At 41.4% G+C, this 23,526-nt stretch overlaps 1 protein-coding gene and 1 pseudogene across 1 annotated transcript in view; both read left to right on the forward strand.

Moving 5' to 3' along the window:
• HEPH (hephaestin) overlaps window positions 1-6,011 on the forward strand; it is a 91,168-nt gene extending 85,157 nt beyond the window's left edge. Inside the window, exons 19-21 of the mRNA XM_014465441.2 lie at window positions 788-950; window positions 3,441-3,485; window positions 5,696-6,011. Coding sequence (XP_014320927.1) covers window positions 788-950; window positions 3,441-3,485; window positions 5,696-5,928 — 441 coding nt within the window. The 3' untranslated portion in view covers window positions 5,929-6,011. The remainder of the gene's footprint in view (window positions 1-787; window positions 951-3,440; window positions 3,486-5,695) is intronic.
• A 6,262-nt stretch (window positions 6,012-12,273) lies between these two features.
• On the forward strand, window positions 12,274-12,668 carry LOC102428424 (annotated as a pseudogene).
• Window positions 12,669-23,526: the final 10,858 nt, after the last annotated feature.

The raw sequence follows: 23,526 nt of genomic DNA on the forward strand, positions 1-23,526 counted from the left end.
AGCTGTTATTGCAAGATCTAGGAATTTCAGTGTTGTCTCAGAATCTGAAAATACTTCATCTATTATAAGAAGAACTTCAATTAAGGAGTTCATAACAAAACATGTAGGTCTTGAAGAAGATTTAATCTTAAGAAAAGGGACAGAGTTGGAGGCATTGATATAGGTAAAGATCTAAAAGTGCTGAGAAAAGTGATGATATGAAGAATAACCTATTTTTTTAGAATATATTTTATTGATTTTTACAGAGGAAGGGAGAGAGATAGAGAGTTAGAAATATCGATGAGAGAGAAACATCGATCAGCTGCCTCCTGCACACTCCCTACGGGGGATGTGCCCTCAACCAAGGTACATGCCCCCCGACCAGAATCGAACCTGGGACCCTTGAGTCCGCAGGCCGATGCTCTATCCACTGAACCAAACCAGTTAGGGCAAGAATAACCTATTTTGATTTTCATTGTTAAAGAAAATATGTAGCTCCTTCGCAGAGTTCAAGGCTTAAGACTAATTCCCCAGATTTCATCCCCAGTTTAGCTCCTTAGAGGTAGCTTCACTATCTTTTATTTTGGAATACTTTAAGAATAAGTAGGAGAAAGAGTCCCCTCTATTGATTTAGTTTGTGTGGGCAGGTTCACTGGGAAGATAAATAAGGTGAACTATTTAAGCTGTTCTCTGCTCTATAAATTGGAGTCCCACGTACCCAATGTGCACTTCCAAGCCTATTGATTTTTATATTGTGAGGTGATCTCTATACTATCCACTTCCTCTTCACCCCTAATATCTCTTGCAGAATGGAGAGAGCTACCGGGCAGATGTGGTGGATTTATTCCCGGGGACCTTTGAGGTTGTGGAGATGGTGGCCAGCAACCCTGGGACATGGCTTATTCACTGTCATGTTACTGACCATGTCCATGCTGGCATGGAAACTCTCTTTACTGTCTTATCACAAAGAGGTAAGAACTAACTACCCAAGCTGTACCATCGTCTGGCACTTGTCTAGCCTATTGAAACCAGATAATCCTAAAACATCTCACCTGTTCTTCTAATCCCAGGAGAACCAGAATTTAAGACAGCATAGGTGTTCTCTCATCCAATATTTTTTTTACTTTTTTTATTTTTTTAATCTTTAATTTCTTTATTGGTTAAGGTATTACAAATGTGTCCTCATCTCCCCATTAACCCCCAACCTCCCCCCCCACTCCTGCTCTCATCCCCCTGTCATCCAATATTTCTTATTCTCCATTGCCCTCTTGCTCTTGCCTCCTTCTAATTTCTTTGATACCCATTGAGCTCAAATCAATTGAAACTGCCTGAAACTACTTGGATTTTAGGCATTTATGCTTAATGCAGACTTTCTTACTTTGAAATATATTTATTTTGTATATAAATTTATTATTTAGAATTAATTAAAGTCACTAACTATTTCAAGAAATGTTGTTAATGAATCCAGTATATAAAAATAAGAAGAAACATAATTCTAATAAGCACTCCTTAGTTGATTTTTCTTGTGAGGATTGTGAAAGGCAGTTCTTTCTGTCCTGGAACAACTCTGTCTATGGCTGGAAATAAATAATAGCTTTTGATTACAGCTTATCTCAGACAAAGTTGCTACCAAGAGGAAAATTTTTTCCTTATGATTTTTTAATATGGAAAGAGAATAGCTGGGTTAGTTTCTTTACCAATAAATCTTTGTTAGTTGCCAAGAATGTAGAAAGGTAGGCTGTGTTGGATTATATGCCTTTGGGTCATTAAAGGGTTAAGTCTCTCACTTCTTAAGCTTTTCAACCTGAGTTCAGTTCTTAGCATTATGCCCCTTCCAAGAGGCCATATAAAATCTCCTGGGGCCCACATAAATCCAGGAAATTTTTTCTCCTGTGCTTTTTTAAAAGTGCCATATGGTTCTGAAAAAAATAGTGGTATTAAGGTAGATATTCTGAGATTGCCAGAAATTGGCACTCTGTCAAGAATAGAAAGTGGGAGAAAGTCTTCAGGCATTCAAAAAGACTAGAAAATCAAGGTAGGGATTACAATTCTGCTGTTTATCCTGTGGGGGTGGACAAATAATTATACACTATGATTTCCTGTGTGTTTGAAAAGTTTTGTCCTCTGGTAAACCATACTGCTAGAATGTGGCTTCCACATACTACTCTAGTACTATTTCCTACCACCCAGATAAGCTCTATGGAAAGCTCTTTGTTGTATTGTCAATCCTTAGAACCAAGTCAAGTGATGAATTGATGTGTCATCAAAATGCTGAGAGTGAAGGATAGGTGGTCGGGTAAGGGGCTTGAGGAGAGTGGCCAAATGTTTAAAATAACCACTCTAGGAAGTTTACTCTCAGTACTGGGAAATTAATTATTGCCTGGCAGCTTTGAGGGCTTATTTAAAGTTGGACACAAAGAATACTGATCTTTATATTGTATTTATGTGATTTTTCTCCACCAGCATTTAGCATACCAGACAAAATACAGGGAAATTATAATTACTGAATTTTTTGTAGATTATTACAACACTCCCTAGAAGTTTGTAGTTGATTTGACAGAACATGGAGTCTAGCCTGACCAAGAAGGAAAGAAAAGACAGGATAAAGGTAGCATGTTAGGAAAAAACTGAAGGTTCCGGGAGCTAGAGGTCTTCATGAGAGGGAAATAACAGGTGGAATGAAATAAATAGTGTTAGCATACAAAAAGGACAGAAAGCTGTTGCTAGATTTTAGATTTTTGATATGGAGCAGTATTGCATAAAAAGTTCAATGTGATCATGGTAGTAGTTGATAGAATTGGAGTAGATGTGGAAAAGTTATTGGAGTTAAGAAGTTCAGAAATGGTGAAGCTTGAGTATTGGATGATGGATCAACACCCATAGTGAGAACTGAGGAGAGGAAGACTGAGCCAGGTATTAAAGATTTCCATGAATGAAAATAACTGCTAGGAACATTGACAAAAAGTGGTATGGCTATTCTAGCTAAATAATACGAGCTTCAAAAGAGATAGGTCTTTACAAAAAGGAGAGGAGCAATAATCTCAAAGCACTATTGAGAGGATGTAAAGGAAGTATAGTCCTTAGAGAAGAGCTCGGCCTCATTAAAACAAGAAGAGGAAGAAGAGGTTGAATATGTAGGGTCTTCCTGAAGGGAGAGTGGAAAGGTTGACAAAAAGAGTAATAATGGTAATAGAGGAAGTGCCAATAATTATGTAAATAATGCATAGGGATGGCTTACCTTTCTCCCAAGTTTATGCATTTGCTCAAATTTTGTGTCACTACTCAAAAGCAAATTTACATACCAATATTGACTTTGACCATAAGTTAGTTAATCCCAGGTACCCTCATTTTTTGTTATTTTACCCCAGAGATTTCCCCAACCAGTGCCAACCTCCCACAGTGAGCCTGTAGATTGATAGGAAGAATAACAGGACTAACTTCTTGTCTTTTTTTCTCTCTAGAACACGTAAGCATTATCACCACCATCACCAACGAGATTGAAAAAGGTAGGAAGAGTGATACACAGACTGGGTAGTTATATCCAATGTGCATTTGTGGGAAGGTATGTGTCTCTAATATATGGGATTCACATGACTGAAAGATGGACCGAAATACTAGCAGAAAGCATTCTAAGATTTCTTCAAAACTTCAGAAGCCAGGAATTTCAGGTTCAGCTTCCCTCCATAGGTTTATTCTCTATGGCCTCTCCCCCAACCTCCTGAGTTGAAGGCTGAAGAAAGTTTGAGGTCTTGCTGGGTTGGGTATGAAGAAACTGTAGCAGTCATGAATTGCCCATAGAGACAGTGTGAAACTAGAACAAATACCATAGAGCAGTGGTTCTCAACCTTCCTAATGCCGCGACCCTTTAATACAGTTCCTCATGTTGTGGTGACCCCCAACCATAAAATTATTTTCATTGCTACTTCATAACTGTAATTTTGCTACTGTTATGAATTGTAATGTAAATATCTGATATGCATAATGTATTTTCATTGTTACAAATTGAAAATAATTATAGCATAGTGATTAATCACAAAAACAATATGTAATTATATATGTGTTTTCTGATGGCCTTAGGCAGCCCCTGTGAAAGGGTCATTTGACCTCCAAAGGGGTCGCGACCCACAGGTTGAGAACCGCTGCCATAGAGTCTGTACCAGGTATTTTTATTCTTGCAAATATGGAATACCAAGCAGTTTACTCTTTAGAACCAGCCATTTCTTCCCTATAAGAAAATATAGATTCTTGTTCTTTCTAGCATAGGTCCAAATAGTGCTTTCATTTTCCACCCAATTTGTACCTGAACTAAGTTTCAGAAAGATTCAAAAGTTATGAGAGCTAGAAAGAATATTAAAGATTATCAATTTAGTTGGAAATTTTTTCAGCTGTGTTTGGAAATTTTCTAATGATCTGCCTATGTATCTTATAAACTGACAACCATGAAACTAGGATGTATCCCGGAGGGTTTGTGAAGAGGCAAGATGAGGCTGAGAGTGGATCACCATACACACATATGCAGGCACTTAATCTTGTTTCACTTCTGTAAGAATATACATTCATCCAGTTAGATATTCATTGAACAGATTCTGAGTGTCAGGAACATCAAAGCAAATAAGACATAGATACTATATTTCAAGAGATTTGTGTCTAAAAAATGAAATGAGACAGAAAAACAATAATTGCAGTGCTAGATGCTATGTGTTGTTTTAAAAAGGTAAAGAGTAATAACAGCTATCAATTATTGTGCATATACTATCTTCCAGGTGCTATACTAAATATTTATAAATAGTAACTCACTTAATCTTCACAATAAACCTCTGAGTTAAGTACAGTTATTATCCCTTAAAAAAATAGGTGACTGTAGTACAGAAATGAGGGGGGATTAGATAACTTAACCCAAGCAAGTAAATTGTGAGATACTTTGAAAACACACCAAAAAAGGAGCTTTAACTGTCCAGCTGAATTAGTTAAAGCTTTACAGAGACCTGTAACATTTAAATTGGGGATAGAAATGTAGGAGGAAGAAAGGGTATTCAAGCAAAAGGAGGAGCATGAGAAAGTCTTGGAGGTCTAAAAGAGGGTCACTTATTCTGGGGAACAAATAATGAGTTGCTGTAGCTGACTAGTAGAAGATAAGGGTAGAAAAGTAGGTTAGAGCCTAATTGTGAAAGTGGGAATGCCTGACTGACTTGAGTCTGAGCTTTACTCCATAGGTTAATTGGAGATCATTAAAAGTTTGCATACTAGGAACTCAGACAATTAAATATTTCACCTAAAAAGATCAATGTGTCATCAGTGTTATCATGATTCAAAGAGGTGACAGCACAGTGGCAGGTCCAATGGTCAAACTTCTTCCCTGGAGTTTCTACTTATTGTTTTTAATTCTTCCTTTTATAACCATACAAACCAAATCCATTTTTTACATCATAAGCCTTGATATATTTCTATTAAGGCTCTCCCTACTTTGAGTCTTAGCTCTTTTCATAGGGGGATTATGGCCTCAATGATTCCTAAGGACTTTCTTAGCTATAAAATCTTGTTATAAGAAGTCACTGTAACCTCTGAGTCTGTTTTCATCAGCTAGTATTTTTAGGGATGGGGATAATTCCTCTGTTTTATTTGTATAGAATTGTTTTTTCTCTTTTAGTATATTGCAAGTGCCCCTTTAATGTATGCTCCAGCCCAGGGTGCCCATTTTCCTCTTGTTCCATTTCAGCAGCAATCTCCAGAGACTTTAGAGAAGACAATGTGAAGATGCTGGGCATGCAGATCCCTGTAAAGGATATCGAGATGCTGGCTTCTATCCTAATTGCCACTGGTGTCATTCTCCTGCTCATTGCCCTGGCTCTTGGGGGTGTGGTCTGGCACCAACATCGTCAAAAAAAACTACGGCGCAACAGGAGGTCTATCCTAGATGATAATTTTAAGCTTCTGTCCCTCAAGAACTAACAGCTGACTCTTGGCACTACACATCTGGAATGCTCTCTCAGCAGGCCATGGACTAGCAGATGACCCCACTGTAAAAGGAGCATGGGTGGTAGACAGGCATAGGAGGAAATCAAACTTGTTTGGGGTTTTATTCCCACTTATTTATTTACATAGGAATGCTATATTCCCTCTTTTTCTTTTTGCTCCACTTGGGAACCTGGGGCTAGGTGAGTCCTCTAAAATTATATATCACAAATTTCAATGGCTAGATTCTATCACTCACTGACACTTGGAAGATCTGGAAATTCCTAAAAACTGACCCTTCTTACAAAGTACATACCAAGAATAAAACACATCAAATAAGTTTTTACTTCTTTCCAGGACCTAGCCTAATTCACTTTGAACCAAGACTAGGTGAGCTGTGAATATAATCTACATCTAAACTAAGGACTAAGCAAATAGGCATGATGGGGGAATTAGTGGGGTTAGATTTGGAGATCCAAATTGTATTTTAATTCTCCTTGGAAGCAAACTATTTTGGAAAAGTGGGTAGATAGTGGTTGCCATGAGTACCTTTAACTTCTGAACCCAGAAGCTCCTCAGAAAGCCAGTCCTCCAATTTACTAGTACAATTATACTGAAGGGAATGTTAAGTGTCTTGTCCATATTTTAGACAGAAATTCCTATACACTAAAGTACTTGTTAGAACACTGTAAGAGTGAACTTGATGATTTTGATGTTTCCTCTTGCCTCTGAAAAGCTGTGACTGTGATTGAAAAAAAAGAGCACTCTATGGTGGGGGGAGGAGTGATTATAGATGGGTATAGAATGCCTGCAAGTTTTTTGGAAATGAAGACGCCGCCCCAGAGGAAGCCTCAAAATCAGAATGGTGGCTATCATTTTTTCCCCATAGGTGCCAAAAGTAATCTTAATGCCAAGAAAAGTTGCCATAGGAAAATAGAGGACTGCAGTCAGGCTCAAACCTGTCCACTTGGTGAGGAAAGGAGGACATAGATCTCATGGGCTTTTTTGATAGTTGGGGATATAAGAGGTCTACTTGAAATTCTGGGGGCCTCTTTAAAACACAAAGTCCTTCCCTTTGGCACCTTAAAACAATATTCCTTTGTCACCTGCAAGTTCAAGCCTATTCAAAACTTTGGTAAGAGACCACAGACAAGAGAGTAGGGATGGTTTAGGATGGCCCACCCTCACTACAGTATCCATATTAACATTTTACATAACAAGTAGAGAACAGAGGCAGCATAAGGGATAGTGAATATGATGCGTGAAATACACGGTGCCTTATACTTTAGAAAGCATCTAATACCCGATTGCATTTGATTTCCTTGAGTTTTATAAGAGTGCTGTTATGTTTTACATTTGAGTAAACTAAGGATCAGAGAGAATAAGTAACTTTACCTGAGGACATTCAGCTAGAAGTTGGGCAGGGATACAAGCCTTCATCTATTGGACTCCAAATACCTGTTCCATCCTCCCATATCATGAAAACCTCTTCTATCTCCATCCTTTGTGCCCACATTGACTCCAATTTTCCTATATTCGGAGCCAACCCCCTTGCACATCAAATGTAGAAACCCACAAAGCTGGTGTTCAGTTGCCATATAATGTTGAAGTTTTAAGAGAAAAATGCAGAACAGAGCTTATCATTCATCTTGATTTATAGTGGTCAGTGGCTTCCTGTGGAGCTTTCCTGGAAATCAGGAACATAGCAGGAGGTGGAGGTGAGGGAAGGTTTGGATTGCTAGTTATGAAATCAACTGTTAAACTTTTTTAAAAAATATATTTTATTGTTTTTTTTTTTACAGAGAGGAAGGGAGAGGGATAGAGAGTTAGAAACATTGATGAGAGAGAAACATCGATCAGCTGCCTCCTGCACACCCCCAACTGGGGATGTTCCCGCAACCAAGGTACATGCCCTTGACCAGAATCGAACCTGGGACCCTTCAGTCCACAGACCAACGCTCTACCCACTGAGCCAAACTGGTTAAGACAACTGCTAAACTTTTTAAGCCATTGCATATTCAATGCACTTATTACCAGAACTCTTTAGACTCATTATTAATGTGGAGATTTTTGAAAATCCAGTATACTCTGAGGATTCCAGTCAATAATAGTTATAATTTTCATTCATCTGGAAGGTTGTAAGCTTGGTCATGAATCTGAGATAAGGACAGGCAAGTGGAATAGGGATACACTTCTTCTGAGTATGTAATACTGCTCCAGATTGGGGGATGTAGGCTCAAGCCCCTGCATGCATTTCAGAAAGAGATGTATTTTTTTGTGGAGGGTTTGCTTCCAATGAGGATATAGGAGAAGTTCTTGACAATTAAGTGACACTTATATCCATTTAATTGCTAAATCCAGAAATTTCCAAACACATTAGTGATTCTTGTTTGTTTTACCTAAAAATACCTTTAACTGATTCATTTGTTTCTATCTTCATTGCTACAACCCCGGTCTAAAAACACAGCCATCTGTTACCTGGACTAGTGTTATAGCCTCCTGCTTACTTTCTTCACATTCACTCTAACCCAATATCATGGATTCTCCATGCAGACAAGTGATGTTTTTAAAATATAAATTAGGCTTCCAATTCAGATAAGATTCCATAGACTCATCTCTCCTTGAAGATAAATACACCCCAGAAATAATGAAAGAGGAAGCAATATAAGGACTCAAAAAGATATAAGAAAAAAAAAAGGTAGGCATCCTGGAGAAAAACTAAGCAACAGAGCAATTGGGCATCTTCCCAACAATGAACCAAGCAGAATGCAGTCAAAGGTCAAACAGAAATCCTAGTGATAACCCCAGGGTGGTCTGGAGGCAATGGAAACAGGGATTGAGGAGGAACCCTTCTGACACCAAGTGGCCAGAAAAGGTGCTCTTTATCTCTACAGGCTACAGATTCCTCTACCCCAAGGGAAATTTCAACATAGTAAGCTGCTCAACCCAGAACACATTCTTTAGGACAGCAAGCTATAATATATTTTTCCTACCCAGAAATAAATGACTCTGGCAGGGATCAACAGAAGTCCCAATGACACCAGAGATACCAAGCAAAACAAAAAAAAGTACAATAAAATCACTGACAATTACATTATCATGCAAAATTATGCCAAAATCTGTGTGCTAAACTTAAAGTTACTGCCTCCTAAAATAGATTGTTTGGAGATTCCACGATGGCTATAGAATAGGTGGAAGCTACACTCACCTGCTCTCAACCCCAAACTGGATATACAACTAAATTATAGAGCAATTAACCTGAATAACTAACTGAAGGCTAGCTGAACTGAAATCAAGGATTTAAAGAAGCCACATAGAGAGTGGTAAGAAGGGCAGAGATGCATAAAGGACTAGCCATCAAACCTAGGTGTGGTGGCTGAGAAGCCAAAGGCAGCTGAAAAATTCCCTCCCCCTAGGAGCATGGGGTCTCAACCCCACACAGGGATGGCCAACCCAGAGGAACAGAGATGGGAAGAGGATCCCATATTGCATATGGTGGTGAAAATTAGTAGTGATTCAGACTGCCTAGGAGACCCAGATGTGCCTTTCCCAGGACATGCACTACTATTGTTACAGCACCAGACTGGGGATTGCACTGCTGGGTCCTCAACTGTTGGTGAGACTACTCTGCCATACTTGGATCCTGTGGAAGGGTCTTCAGGCTGCACCCAGCAGTGACTTTTGGGGCCCTATTTTTCTGGGAGAGACTCTTGTCAGAGATTCAGACAGTGACTAAACTGTTTGGCTTTGGAATGAGGACTGGTCTCCCTCACGTCAAGCAGTTGTAGTTGAGTCTTGAATGCTGCTGGCCCTTTTGTGATTGGAGTTAACATTTTAGACTGTCTGACTGACTTTACAGCTAAACCTCAATCATTATATCTGAGCTCTGGTGTCCTCCGAAGCCCACCAGTGGTGTGGGCTTACCCATCCCCCCACCTGTTGAATCACTTGGCTGGCCCCATCCTGCTGAGTTCAGCTGCAAAGGGGGATGAGTGTTGTGCAGAGCTGAGACTTTCAGAGCATGCATCCCATGTAAGCCTTTGTCTGAGAACAGTACAGGAGGGTGCTGGAGTGTGTGGCTATATAGCAGGGGATTGGTGGCACCTCTGAGAGCTTATCCCTCACTACCCTGGGAAGGGGAAGAAGTTCCCATCCCCCTCCATACAGGTTTGAAGGCACTGCCCCAAATGGGAGACTATTGGATCAGCCCTGCCAAGTACCAGATAACCCATTAAGCTGGGCTCAGTTCCACAAGGGAAAGCAAGAGTGGGTCAAAGCTGGAACATTCAAAGTGTGAGTCCCTCAGAGGCTATTGTCTGGAGCTGGGATGAAGTTCTTATTTCCCTCCTGCAGACTAGGCTGACATCACCCCCAATGGAAGACTCTTTTGATCTGTCATCCTGAACTCTTGTGGCTCTGCCCTATTGAGCTTTCTCCTTCAGAGGGGACTGATGGCCTTTTGAACCTGAACCTGAAGCAAGGCTCCCAGAGGAACCTGGAAACTGGCATAGACTGAGTAGTTCGACTCTGGAGTAGGGACCACTTTCCACTCATTGAGTGGCCAACAAGGTAGACCCAAAATAGGGGACCCACAAGACATGTCCTCCTTATTTCAGTTGTCCCACTCTATTGAGCTCACAACCTGTGGAAGGGGCTGTGGTTTGTGGCCAGCCTGGGATCTCTACAGTCTTTCGTTGTAAAGGTCTGAAAGAAGACAAGGCAACCTTATGGGGAAGAGGAGTAGCTGACAAGTGGAGGCAGACCTTAGGAAGCCTCAGTCCTTTTGCAGATAAGCCCTCAGCTCTAAGCTAGAGAAAGCTGACCCTTATTCTAGTACATAGATTGACCACTCCCATGCACCTCCAGGCACAGTAGGTACAGCCACAAACAGTGAAAAGCATGATAGCTCCAGAGAGTTAGCCCAAAGCTGGTAACACACAATGTCTGAAATTAATCTGTACCTGAACCTGGCCTAAATGGACCCAGAATCAACACAAACAGTGGTGGGCTTCAGATGACACTAGAGCTCAATGCAACTAGCCACACATATGGCAGACCCAAAATAGAAATTCTGGCAGGCACCAGACCATACTGGCAAAAACTCTGACTCAAGGGCAGACCGTGCACAGCATCTCATATATGGTCATCGAAGTTTACCCATATAGTCAGTCAGGCTGCCTAAATGGTTAGCTCCAACCACAAAAGGGCCAGCAGCATTCAAGACTCAACTACAACAGAAGTGTGCACATAACCCACAAGAAACATTTCTGGAGCACTGAGTTCAGGTGATCTAGAAGTTTGTGCCACTGAGCCCAACAAGACACCTTCATCATAAAACCATTATAACAAACTTCAGAGTCATAGCAGATCTACCTTATACACAGAGGCAAAATGGGGTGACAAAGAAATATGCCCTAAATAAAAGAAGAGAAATCCCCAGTAAAAGAATTAAATGAAATGGAAGCAACTGAAATACCAGATACTGAGTTTAAAACAATGGTTATAATAATGCTCAAGGACCATAGAAGAAAAATGGATGATCTCAGTGAGTATTTAAACAAAAATATAGTAAGCAATAAAAATGTCATGGAAAATATGAAAAATAACCAGTGAAAACTTTTTTAAAAAATACAATACCTGAAATAAAAAAATACACTAGAAAGAATCAACAGCAGATTAGATGATGCAGAGAATTGAATCAGCAATTCAGAAGATAACAGTAAGCACCCAAGCAGACAATGAAAAAGAAAAGATAATTTTAAAAATGAGGAATTTCTAAGGGACCTCTGAGGCAACATCAAGCATAACAGTATATACATCATAGAATTACCAGAAGGAAAAGAGAGTGGGCAAGGGATTGAGAACCTGTTTGAATAAATAATGGGTGAAAACCTCCCTAAGCTGGTGAAGAAAAAGTCACACATGTGTGGGAAGCACAGAGTCCCAATCAAGATGAATCCAAAGAGACCCACACAAAGACACATCATAGTTAAAATGGCAAAGATTCAGGACAAAGAGAGAACCTTAAAGACAGCGAGCTAGAGAGAGAGTTACCTGAAAAAGAGTTCCCATAAGGCTGTCAGCTTTGTTCTCAACAGAAACAATTCAGGCCAGAAGAAATTGGCATGAAGTATTCAAAGTGATGAAGAGCAAGGTCCTGCAACCAAGACCATTCTATCCAGCAAGGCTATTTAAAATTGAAGGCCAAATAAAGACTTTCCCAGACCAAAAAAAAAAAAAAAAAGCAGCTCTTTGCTGCCATGGAGTTGCGCAGGCGTGGGGGGGGGGGGGGGGGGGGGCTTGAGTACATTCAAGATTTGGCTCTACTCATAACCCATTGCCATGGCCAAGGAAGGAATTGCTGCTGAAGGAGTAATGGACATTAATACTGCTTTACAAGAGGTGCTGAAGACCGCCCTCAGCCATGATGACCTAGCGGGTGGAATTCGAGAAGTTGCCCAAGCCTTAGATAAGTGCCAAGCCCACCTTTGTGTAGTTGCATCCAACTGTGATGAGCCTATTACGTCAAGTTGGGGTAGGCTTTGTGCTGAACATCAAATCAACCTAATTGAGGTTGATGACAACAACAAACTAGGGGAATGGGTAGGCCTCTGTAAAATTGACAGAGAGGAAAAACCCCGTAAAGTGGTTGGTTGCAGTTGCATGTGGTTAAGGACTATGGCAAAGAGTCTCAGGCAAAGGATGTCACTGAGGAGTACTTCAGATGCAAGAAATGAACAAATAAACTTGACTTTTGTTTATTAAAAAAAAAAGGCTAAAGGAGTTCATTACCACCAAACCAACATTTAGAAGAAATGTTAAAAGGACTGCTTTAAGAAAAAATAGGTAAAGAAGAGAAAGACATAGGTATAAAGAAAAAATATAATAAATGAGTGCCTATCAATAATAACCTTAAAGAGGAGAGACAAAATGGTGGTGGTATAGACGGACGTGTCCCGTGCCTTGTCCCGGAGCAGATAGGGTGAGCAGGTGAAACTAGTAACATCCAGCCCAAATTGGCAAAGGAGATTCAGCTGGGAGACAGTTTGCAGCCAGGAAAGGCAGAGGACTCCTGGAGAAAGGTAAAATCAAGGCTCTGGGAAGGATAATCTGCCAGACCTCTGAGCCCTGAGGATCAGAGGGAATCCACACGGCACCAGCTTGAGCCGTATCCCTTGGGACAGGGACAGTGGAAAGAAGGTACGCAGAACTGCTGATCGGCAGGGGATTCTAGATCTGGGTCCACAGTCAGTAAAGGCTGAAGAGTGCCCGCAGGAGAGGAACGCGTAGAGGTGCAGCCTCTCCGGCCTCTGTGGCTTGTGCCTTTCTTCATTGAGCCTAGTGCATAGGACCTTTCGGATACAGACACTTACCCGTGGCTGGAGCATGGGAGAAGGTGCAGAATTATGGAATCTGGGGAGAGTGGGGGGTCCAGGAGAAGTGGCAGCGAGTTTGGTGCTGAGTAATGCCTGAGCCTGGGACCTGGGCAGCCATTTTGTCCTGAAGAGATAGCCCCTCCCTCCAGTATCCAGGCAACTAATACAGCCACACCCAGATTCCACCCTGAATGGTACAAAGGATTAAAAAAAAAAAAACCTAAATAGTCCCTGAGAGTCCAAAGGGACTGGCCTAAAGAGAGACTTTCAGTCCCAGCAATCGGAACCTGAGAAACACTACAGTACAGAAGACTGGGATCTTAAGCCAGCCAAAGGAACACTTCACATTTTTATTTATTTTTTTATATTATTTTGTTATCTCTTTTTTTTCTTTTTTCTTTGTTTTCCTGTTTTTGTTTGTTGCTTTATTTTCTATTTCTTTTCACATTATTTTTCCATCACTCTATTTTATTTTATTTTTATTTGCTATTTTTATACCATTTTTGAAATCAAATTTTTTGTAAATTTATTATTCTTTTTTCTCATTCTCTTTCCTCTTAGCCACCCATCCCCTTTCTACTTACTCTATACTGAACTGAGATCCTCCCCATATTCATCCAATTCTTAACCTTATCTTCTATATATAAGCTCAGCATCTACAGATTCTGCACCCACCCTCTTTGCTGGGGGTTTGGTGTTTGTATTTTTTTTTTTGGTTTGTTTGTTTGTTTATCTATTGGATCTGTGGTGTTTTCATATATATATATATATATATATATATATATATATATATATTCTCCTTTTTCTTTTCTCTCTTATCTTTTTCTCTCTCTTCAATAACATTTATGCTCTCATTTCTCACCCCTAATTCTCTTTTCTCAGGTGGTCACTTATAGTGGGGTTATTATTATTGTGAGTACATTCGTGCTTTGGTCCCTTTGTGTTGTATCTTGTCAAGGTGAATTTTATCCTGTCTGGTCAGGTGCTAGAGAGTGAGCCTCATAACCAGACACCTGGAGAGAAAACTCCATCCACAATCGGGTCAATAACAACCCAGACCCAACTACAGAGGCAGGAAGAAGGCGGCAGTGAGGGAGAGAGCGTGAGTCAGTGAGAGACCAAGAGGAGTGTGTGGTCATGTGGGATGTGTGTGTGTGTATGTGAATGAGGCACAGATAGATCCTGCAGGACCTTCAGAGTCAAGCTAAACAGGCTCGCCTAACTAGGCAGCCTCTGCTACTGTTGTAAACAGTTCTGGGAGGCCGGCTCGTCCTCAGAGGCCTAGCGTTTCTAAGGGGAGAAATGCTGTAACTGGGAGCCAGGCCTCACCCCCAACCAGGGTGCCCTCAGATAACACCTGGGACTCTACAGACACCCCTGCCAGAGACCTGCTACCTCGGCTGTGGTCCCACGGTCAACAAGTCTCCAGCCACCCTGGGCACAGACTCCTGTGAGTTCTGAAGCATGCTCCCCTCTGACTGGCCCAATGCCTTAACCCAGGGCACTGCAACCAGGCAAGCAGCAGACACGTGAGCAGCATACTCCTCTCCAAGGTGCAGCAGCCCCATGAACAGCCTGTCCCAGGCCTAAGAGCAGAAGCCTCACGTGGCCTGCCCCTGTCCAAGGAGCAGCAGCGGTGTGGGTGGCCCACTCCCCCGTCTGAGGAGCAGCAACCCACATGAGCAGCCTGCCCCATCTGAGGAGCAGCAGCCGCATGAGCAGCCTGCCCACGATTGAGGAGCGGCAGCCCCATGCAGCCCACCCCCATCCGAGGAGCAGCAGCTGCGCATCCCACACCCTGCTCCTGTCTGAGGAGCAGTAGGTGTGTGAGAAACCTGCCCCCATCGGAGGAGCAGCAGCTGCATGAGCAGCCTGCCCCAGTCCGAGGAGCAGAGGCCACACGAGAAGACCACCCACGTCCGAGGAACGGCAGCCCTGTGCAGTCCACACTGGTCTGAGGAGCAGCAGACACACGCAGCCTGCACCTGTCTGATGAGCAGCAGCTGGGTGAGTGGCTTGCCCCCATCCAAGGAGCAGCAGCCACATGTGCAGCTCACTCCCACCTGAGGAGCAGCAGCCACGCAAGCAGCCCATCCCCCATCTGGGGAACAGCAGCCACGTGAGCAGACCACCCCCATAAGAGAAGCAACAGCCACACGTGCAGCTCACTCCCACCCAAGGAGCAGTAGTCACCCGAGCAGCTCACCCCTGTCCAAGGAGCAGCAGCCAGACGCTCAGACCGCCCACATCTGAGGAGCAGCAGTCCTGCACAGCCCACACTGGTCCAAGGAGCAGCAGCCACATGCAGTCTGCACCTGTCCAAAGAGCAGCAGCTGGGTGAGCGTCCCACCCCCATCCAAGGAGCAGCAGCCGCACATGCAGCTCACTCCCACCTGAGGAGCAGCAACCACACAAGCAGCCTGTCCCCCATCTGAGGAGCAGCAGCTGCATGAGCAGCCTGCACCCGTACGAGGAGCAGTAGCCCTGAAAGCAACCTGCCCCTGTCCAAAGAGTGGCAGCATCATGAGCAGCTAGCCCCATCTGAGGAACAGCAGCAGCATGGAGCCAGCCCCGATCCAAGGAGCAGCAGCCACGTGAGCAGTCCACGCCTATCTGAGGAGCAGAAGCCACGTGAACAGCTCACTCCTGTAGAAGGAACAGCAGCCACACTCAGCCCGCCCCCATCTAAGGAGCAGCAGCTTCGTGATAAGCCCACCCCTGTCCAAGGAACAGCAGCTGTGCGAGCAGCCTCCCCTACCAACCAGAGGAGACACCACTGCTGCGAACAACACCCACAACAGGAGCCATTGCCAAGTGAGGAGCAGCCACTACCGTAACCACTTTAGGAGCAACTGCAGCCCGAGGAACCACTGCCACCCAAGGAGCAGCCCCTGCACGACTCAACATCTAGATCAATCAGTGAGATCAAAAATAAGTGACAAAGAAACCCCCAAAGGAAAGAAAAGGACTCACAAGAAAAGCAGCTAAGTGAAACAGAGGCATGCAATATGTCAGAAAAAGAATTCAGAATAATGGTCCTACAGTTCATAAAATGGATGGAGGAAAAAATCAACAACTTATCTAAGAATCAAGAAGAAATGAAGACTGATATAGCTGCAATAAAAAACACCATGGAAAGTTTCAACAGTAGTCTAGGAGAAGCGGAAGACCAAATTAGCGAATTAGAAGACAGAGAAGCAAAACACACCCAAACTGAACTGCAATTGGAGAAAAAAATGAAAAGACAGGAAGAGAGCCTAAGGGATCTAAGGGATAACATGAAACGAAGCAACATACGAATAATAGGGGTGCCAGAAAAACAGGAAGAGGAACAAGGAGAAGAAAAGCTATTTGAAGAAATAATGTCAGAAAACTTCCCTGAGGTGGGGAAGAAAAAAGTCACACAAGCAGAGAGTTCCAAACAAGATGAACCCGAAAAGACCCACACCAAGACATATCATAATTACTGTGGAAAATGTTCAGGACAAAGAGAGAATCTTAAAGGCAGCAAGAGACAGACAGAAAGTTACATACAAGGGAGCTTCCATTAGATCAGTGGTTCTCAACTTTCCTAATGCCATGACCCTTTAATATAGTTCCTCATGTTGTGGTGACCCCCAACCATAAAATTATTTTTGTTGCTACTTCATAACTATAATTTTGCTACTGTTATGAATTGTAATGTAAATATCTGATATGCAGGATGTATTTTCATTGTTACAAATTGAACATAATTAAAGCATAGTGATTAATCACAAAAAAATATGTAATTATATATGCGTTTTCCAATGGTCTTAGGTAAACCCTGTAAAAGGGTCATTTGACCCCCAAAGGGGTCGTGGCCCACAGGTTGAGAAATGCTGCATTAGATTATCAAATGATTTCTCAACAGAAACACATGTGGCAAAAAAAGAATGGATGGAAATTTACAAAGTGATGCAAAGCAAGGGATGGGATCCAAGAATACTCTATCCAGCAAGGCTATCACTCAAATCTAAAAGGGAAATAAGAAGCTTCACAGACAAAAAAAAAGGCTAAGGGAGTTTAACACCACCAAGCCAGCAATGTAAGAAATGCTAAAGGGACTGGTGTAAAAAGAAGAAATAAAAAGCTAAGAAAAAAAACAGGCACAAAAAATAAAAATGTACAAACAAGTACTTTGCAATAATAACTTTAAATGCAAATGGACAAAATGCTACAATCAAAAGACATCGAGTCAATGAATGGACAAAAAAAAATGACCCATATATTTGCTGTCTACAAGAGACCCACCTCAGAATAAGGGACTCACACAGACTGAAACTCCTGGAAGATATCAAGGGATAGATTGACAACAATACAATCATAGTAGGGGACTTTAATGCACCACTGACATCACTCGATAAATCCTCTAGACAAAAAATCAGCAAAGAAACAGAAATCCTAAATGACTCACTAGATCAGATGGACTATATTGACATCTTTAGAACATTTCACACCAAAGCCACGGAATACACATTCTTCTCAAGTGTACATGAGACATTTTCAAAAATAGACCACATATTGGGTCACAAGCAAAGTCTCCCCAAATTCAAGAAGATTGAAATCATACCAAGCATCTTCTCAGATCACAATGGCATAATATTAGAAATAAACTACAATAAAAACAACCCAAAACACTCAAACACTTGGAAGATGAATAGCACGTTTTTAAATATTGTTTGGGTTACCAATGAGATCAAAGAAGAAATTAAAAACGTCCTGGAAAATAATGGCAATGAAAACACAACAATCCAAGACCTATGGGACACAGTGAAAGCAGTCCTGAGAGGGAATTTATAACACTACAGGCCTACCTCAGAAAACAAGAAAAAACTGGTAGTAAATCATCTAACTCTACAACTCAAAGAATTAGAAAGAGAGCAACAAGAAAAGCCCAGAGTGAGCAGAAGGAAGGAGATAATAAAGATCAGAGCAGAAATAAATGACATAGAGACCAAAAATACAATACAAAATATCAATGAAACCAAGAGCTGGTTCTTTAAAAGGATAAACAATATTGATGAACCTCTAGCCAGGCTCACCAAGAAGCAAAGAGAGAGGACCCAAATAAACAAAATCAGAAATGATAGAGGCGAAATAACAACAGACACCACAGAAATACAAATGATTGTTAAAAAATACTATGAACAACTCTACTCCAACAAACTAGACAACCTGGAGGAAATGGACATATTCCTAGAAAAATGCAACATTCCAAAACTCAATCAGGAAGAATCAAAAAATCTCAATAGGCCAGTAACTATGGAAGAAATTGAAGCAGTCATCAAAAAGCTTCCAGCAAACAAAAGCCCAGGGCCAGATGGCTTCACAGGAGAGTTTTACCAAACTTTCAAGGAAGAACTAAAACCTATCCTCCTCAGACTACTACAAAAAATTCAAGAGGAAGGAACACTTCCAAGCTCGTTCTATGAAGCCAGCATCACCCTAATACCAAAACCAGGTAAAGACATCACAATGAAAGAGAATTACAGGCCAATATCCCTCATGAACATAGATGCCAAAATCCTCAACAAATTCCTAGCAAATCGGATCCAGCAGTACATCAGAAAGATTATACACCATGACCAAGTAGGATTTATCCCAGGGATGCAAGGATGGTACAATATCCGCAAATCAATAAACGTGATATATCACATAAACTAATTGAAAGAAAAAAAACCACATAGTCATATCAATTGATGCAGAAAAAGCATTTGACAAAATCCAACACCCATTTCTGATAAAAACTCTCAGCAAGGTGGGAATAGAAGGATCATACCTCAACATAATAAAAGCCATATATGACAGGCCCACAGCCAACATCATACTCAATGGACAAAAACTAACACCATTTCCCCTAAGAACAGGAACAATATAGGGATGCCCACTCTCACCACCCCTGTTTGACATAGTACTGGAAGTATTAGCCATTGCAATTAGACAAAAAGAAGAAATAAAAGGCATCCAAATTGGAAAAGAAGAAGTAAAACTGTCCTTATTTGCAGACGACATGATATTATGCATAAAAAAAACCCTAAAGACTCATCAAAAAACTATTAGACTTAACAAATGAATTTTGCAATGTAGCAGGATACAAAATTAATGCCAAGAAATCTATGGCATTTCTATACACCAATAGTGAACTTACAGAAAGAGAGACTAAAAAAGCAATCCCATTTACCATCACACCAAAAAAAATTAAGATACCTAGGAATAAACTTAACTAAAGATGTAAAAGACCTCTACTCAGAAAACTACAGGACGTTGAAAAAAGAGATAGAGGAAGACATAAACAGATGGAAGAACATACCATGTTCTTGGATTGGTAGAATCAAGATCATTAAAATGTCCATACTACCCAAAACAATCTATAAAATCAACACACTTCCCATTAAAATACCAAAGGCATATTTCACAGATCTAGAACAAACTCTCCAAAAATTCATCTGGAATAAAGAAAAGACCCCGAATAGCTGCAGCGATCCTGAGAAAGAAGAACAAAGTAGGTGGGATCTCAATACCTGATATCAAGCTGTATTACAAAGCCACTGTTCTCAAAACTGCCTGGTACTGGCACAAGAACAGACCTATAGATCAATGGAATAGAATAGAGAACCCAGAAATTGACCCGAACCAATATGCTCAATTAATATTTGACAAAGGAGTCAAGAACATACAATGGAGTCAAGAGAGTCTCTTCAATAAATGGTTTTGAGAAAATTGGACAGATATATGCAAGAAAATGAAACTAGACCACCAACTTACACCATACACAAAAATAAACTCAAAATGGATGACGGACTTAAATGTAAGACGAGAAACCATAAACATACTAGAGGAATCCAAATGCAACAAAATCTCAGACATATACCGAAGAAATTTCTTCACCGATACAGCTCTTAGGGCATTGGAAACTACAGAGAAAATAAACAAATGGGACTACATCAAAATAAAAAGCTTCTGCACAGCAAAAGAAACCATCAACAAAACAACAAGAAAGCCCACTGCATGGGAGAACATATTTGCCAATGTTATCACCGATAAGTGTTTAATCTCCAACATTTATAGGGAACTCATACAACTTAACAAAAGGAAGATAAACAATCCAATCAAAAAATGGGCAAAGGACCTAAATAGATACTTTTCAAAAGAGGACATTCAGCAAACCAAGAGACATATGAAAACATGCTCAAAGTCACTAATCATCCGAGAAATGCAAATCAAAACAACAATGAGGTACCATCTCACACCTGTCAGAATGGCTATCATCAACAAATCAACAAACGACAAGTGCTGGAGAGGATGTGGAGAAAAAGGAACACTTGTGCACTGCTGGTGGGAATGCAGACTGGTGCAGCCCCTATGGAAGACAGTATAGAGTTTCCTCAAAAAGTTAAAAATGGAACTCCCATTTGACCCAGTGATCCTACTTCTAGAAATATATCCCAAGAAATCAGAAACACCAATCAGAAAGGATATATGCACCCCTATGTTCATAACAGCACAATTCACCATAGCCTAAGTGCCCATCAGCAGATTAAAGGATTAGAAAACTGTGGTACATCTGCACGATGGAATACTATGCTGTTGTAAAAAAGAAGGAATTCTTACCATTTGCAACAGCATGGATGGAACTGGAGAGCATTATGCTAAGTGAAATAAGCCAGTCAATGAAAGAAAAATACCACATGATCTCACTCATTTATGGATAATTAAGACCATTATAAACTGATGAGCAAAAATAGATACAGAGGCAGAGCAACATCAAACAGACTGTCAAACTACAGCGGGAAGGCTGAGGAGGGTTGAATGGTGGGAAGGGGGTGGTGGGGGGGTAAGAGATCAACCGAAGGACTTGTATGCATGCATACGAGCATACTCTATTTCCCTTTTTTTAACCTTTCAGTTTGTACTCAAATCCACCCAGGCCTCCCTTCCTGGAAAAGACAAAGACATAGTTTGCACCACTTCCTGGTAGGCATTTGAAACAGCTCCCACCCCTGATGTGCATCCCTCCTCAGGTTAGACATTCATGCTAAATTGTGAAACCACACCCTTAAACCAATCAGGGTAAGGTGCAGTAACATGTCAGACATAAAATGGAGAACTAACTTCTGTTTCTTTGTGCTTGCCTGCCATATTGTTGCTGGTTGCATTGCACCTTCCGTAGAAGTGAAGTGCCTTGTCAATTCATTTTTAAGCATCTGTTTTATTCCCATGACATCGAATAAGAGCATTTCTAACAAGAGGAAGCCAAGAGTGAAGGACATCTTGTCTTCCAGTGGTTCCTCATGAGAGGAGAGAAACCTGGACCCCAGACTGGGATCCCTAGCCTGGAGTACCAGAGCCAGAGCCAGATCTGGGAATAGTTGCCCAAGCAGCTTCCAATCATGGAAAGTGGTGGGGGTTCTATCTGATAATGAGAGTCTGAGCTTGCTGGAGACAAAAACACTTTTTAAGAGGAGACCCAAAATGGTGAACGAATAGGCAGAAGTGTCCTGAGCCTTATCAGGAAGCAGATAGGAGGAGCATCTAAATTGAATAACATCCACCCAGAATTGGTGAAATGGACATGGCTGGTGAGAAAATCTGCAGCTGGGAAGGGCAGAGGACTCCTGGAGAACAGTAGGATTGGGGATCTGGTCTGGAGAGAGTTGTGAGACCTCAGAGCCAAGAAGGTCAGAAGGAAGCCTCACGGCACCAAGTCCATGTTCCTTGGGGACAGGCATTACATCTGACTGTGGAAAGGAAGTCCACAGGGCTGCTGATGGCAGGGGATTCTTGATCTAAGTTCACAGCCACGAGAGGCTGAGCCCAGAAGGGGCAGCCTGAAGAATTGCCCAAGCCACGTGGCACCAGGGGGGAAAGAAACTCACAGTGTCGCAGTTTCCCCTCTTTTTGGTCTTTGCTTTTATTTGCTAAACCCAGTTGATAGGACCTTTCAAATACAAACACTCACCTGTGGCTGAGGTGCAGGTGGAGGTGCAGACTTGTGGAGTTTGGGGAGAGGCTGTGGACAAAAGCAGGTAGGGGAAAGGTGACCAGGAGTCTGGCACTGGGACATTCCTGACACTCCAGACCTAAGCAGCCATTTTCTCCTGAAGACCTAGCCCCTCCCAGCAGTCTCCAGACAACCAATACAGCCACACCCAGACAACACTCTGAGTGGTACAAAGGACACAAAAATATGAATGAGCCCTAAGAGCCCTCATGAACTGGATTCAAGAGAAGCTGTTCAGTCCCAGAAAGCAATAAAGCAAACTCCCTAACTATAGCCCTGTCAGAAACAGCCACTTGAGAGATTATGTTTGACAGTAGAGAGACAGGCTAAGAGGGCAGAAGGGTCCTGTCTCTGGCAGCCAAGGCAGTGGAGATAGACATAAACAGAGGAGTGGTGGACCACTTGGAACTTCAACATGGTGCTGACTACCTAACAGGAAACTGAGAAGTGGCAGACAGTACAGAGAGTAGGAACTTAAACCAGCCACCATGGGGCATTAAAACTCAGCTAAAACAAAAGACACTTTACTTTTTTATTTTTATTTATTTTATTTTTTATTTAAATTTTTTTCTTTATTTTGGGGTTTTTTGTTGTTTGTTTCTTTACTTTTTTCACATTATTCTTTCTTCTTTCTATATATTTTTAATTGTTATTTTTATTTTATTTTTCATTTTTCTATTCTTTTTCCTCTTTCTCCTTCTTTTCTTCTTATCCACTCATCCTCTTTCTACCTCCTCTATACTAAACTGAGGTCCTCCCCATATTCATTCAATTCCTTAACCTTACTTTCTGAATATAAGCTCTGCCTCTACATATTCTGTCCCCACCCTCTTTTCTGGGTGTTTGTAGTTTGCATTATTTGGTTTATCTGTTTGTTCAGTGGAGTTTCCTTCATATATATATATATATATATATATATATATATATATATATATATATTTCTTATTCTTCCTTTTTCTTCTTTTTCTTTTCTCTCTGTCCATTTTTTCTTTCCTCGATATCATTTTTGCTCTCTTTTCTCTCCCCTAATTCTCTTTTCTCTGGTGGTCACTTATATTGGAGTTATTGGCGATGTGAGTACACGTGCGTTTTGTTCCCTTTGTGTTGTGTCTTGTCAAGTTGTATTTTGTGCTGTTTGGTCAACGTGGTAGAGAGTGAGCCACAAAACCAGGCACCCTGAGAGGAGATTCCATCCAC

This window comes from Myotis lucifugus, unplaced genomic scaffold, assembly GCF_000147115.1.
Source record: "Myotis lucifugus unplaced genomic scaffold, Myoluc2.0 scaffold_4, whole genome shotgun sequence".
In the NCBI taxonomy this organism is placed as follows: Eukaryota; Metazoa; Chordata; class Mammalia; order Chiroptera; family Vespertilionidae; genus Myotis; species Myotis lucifugus.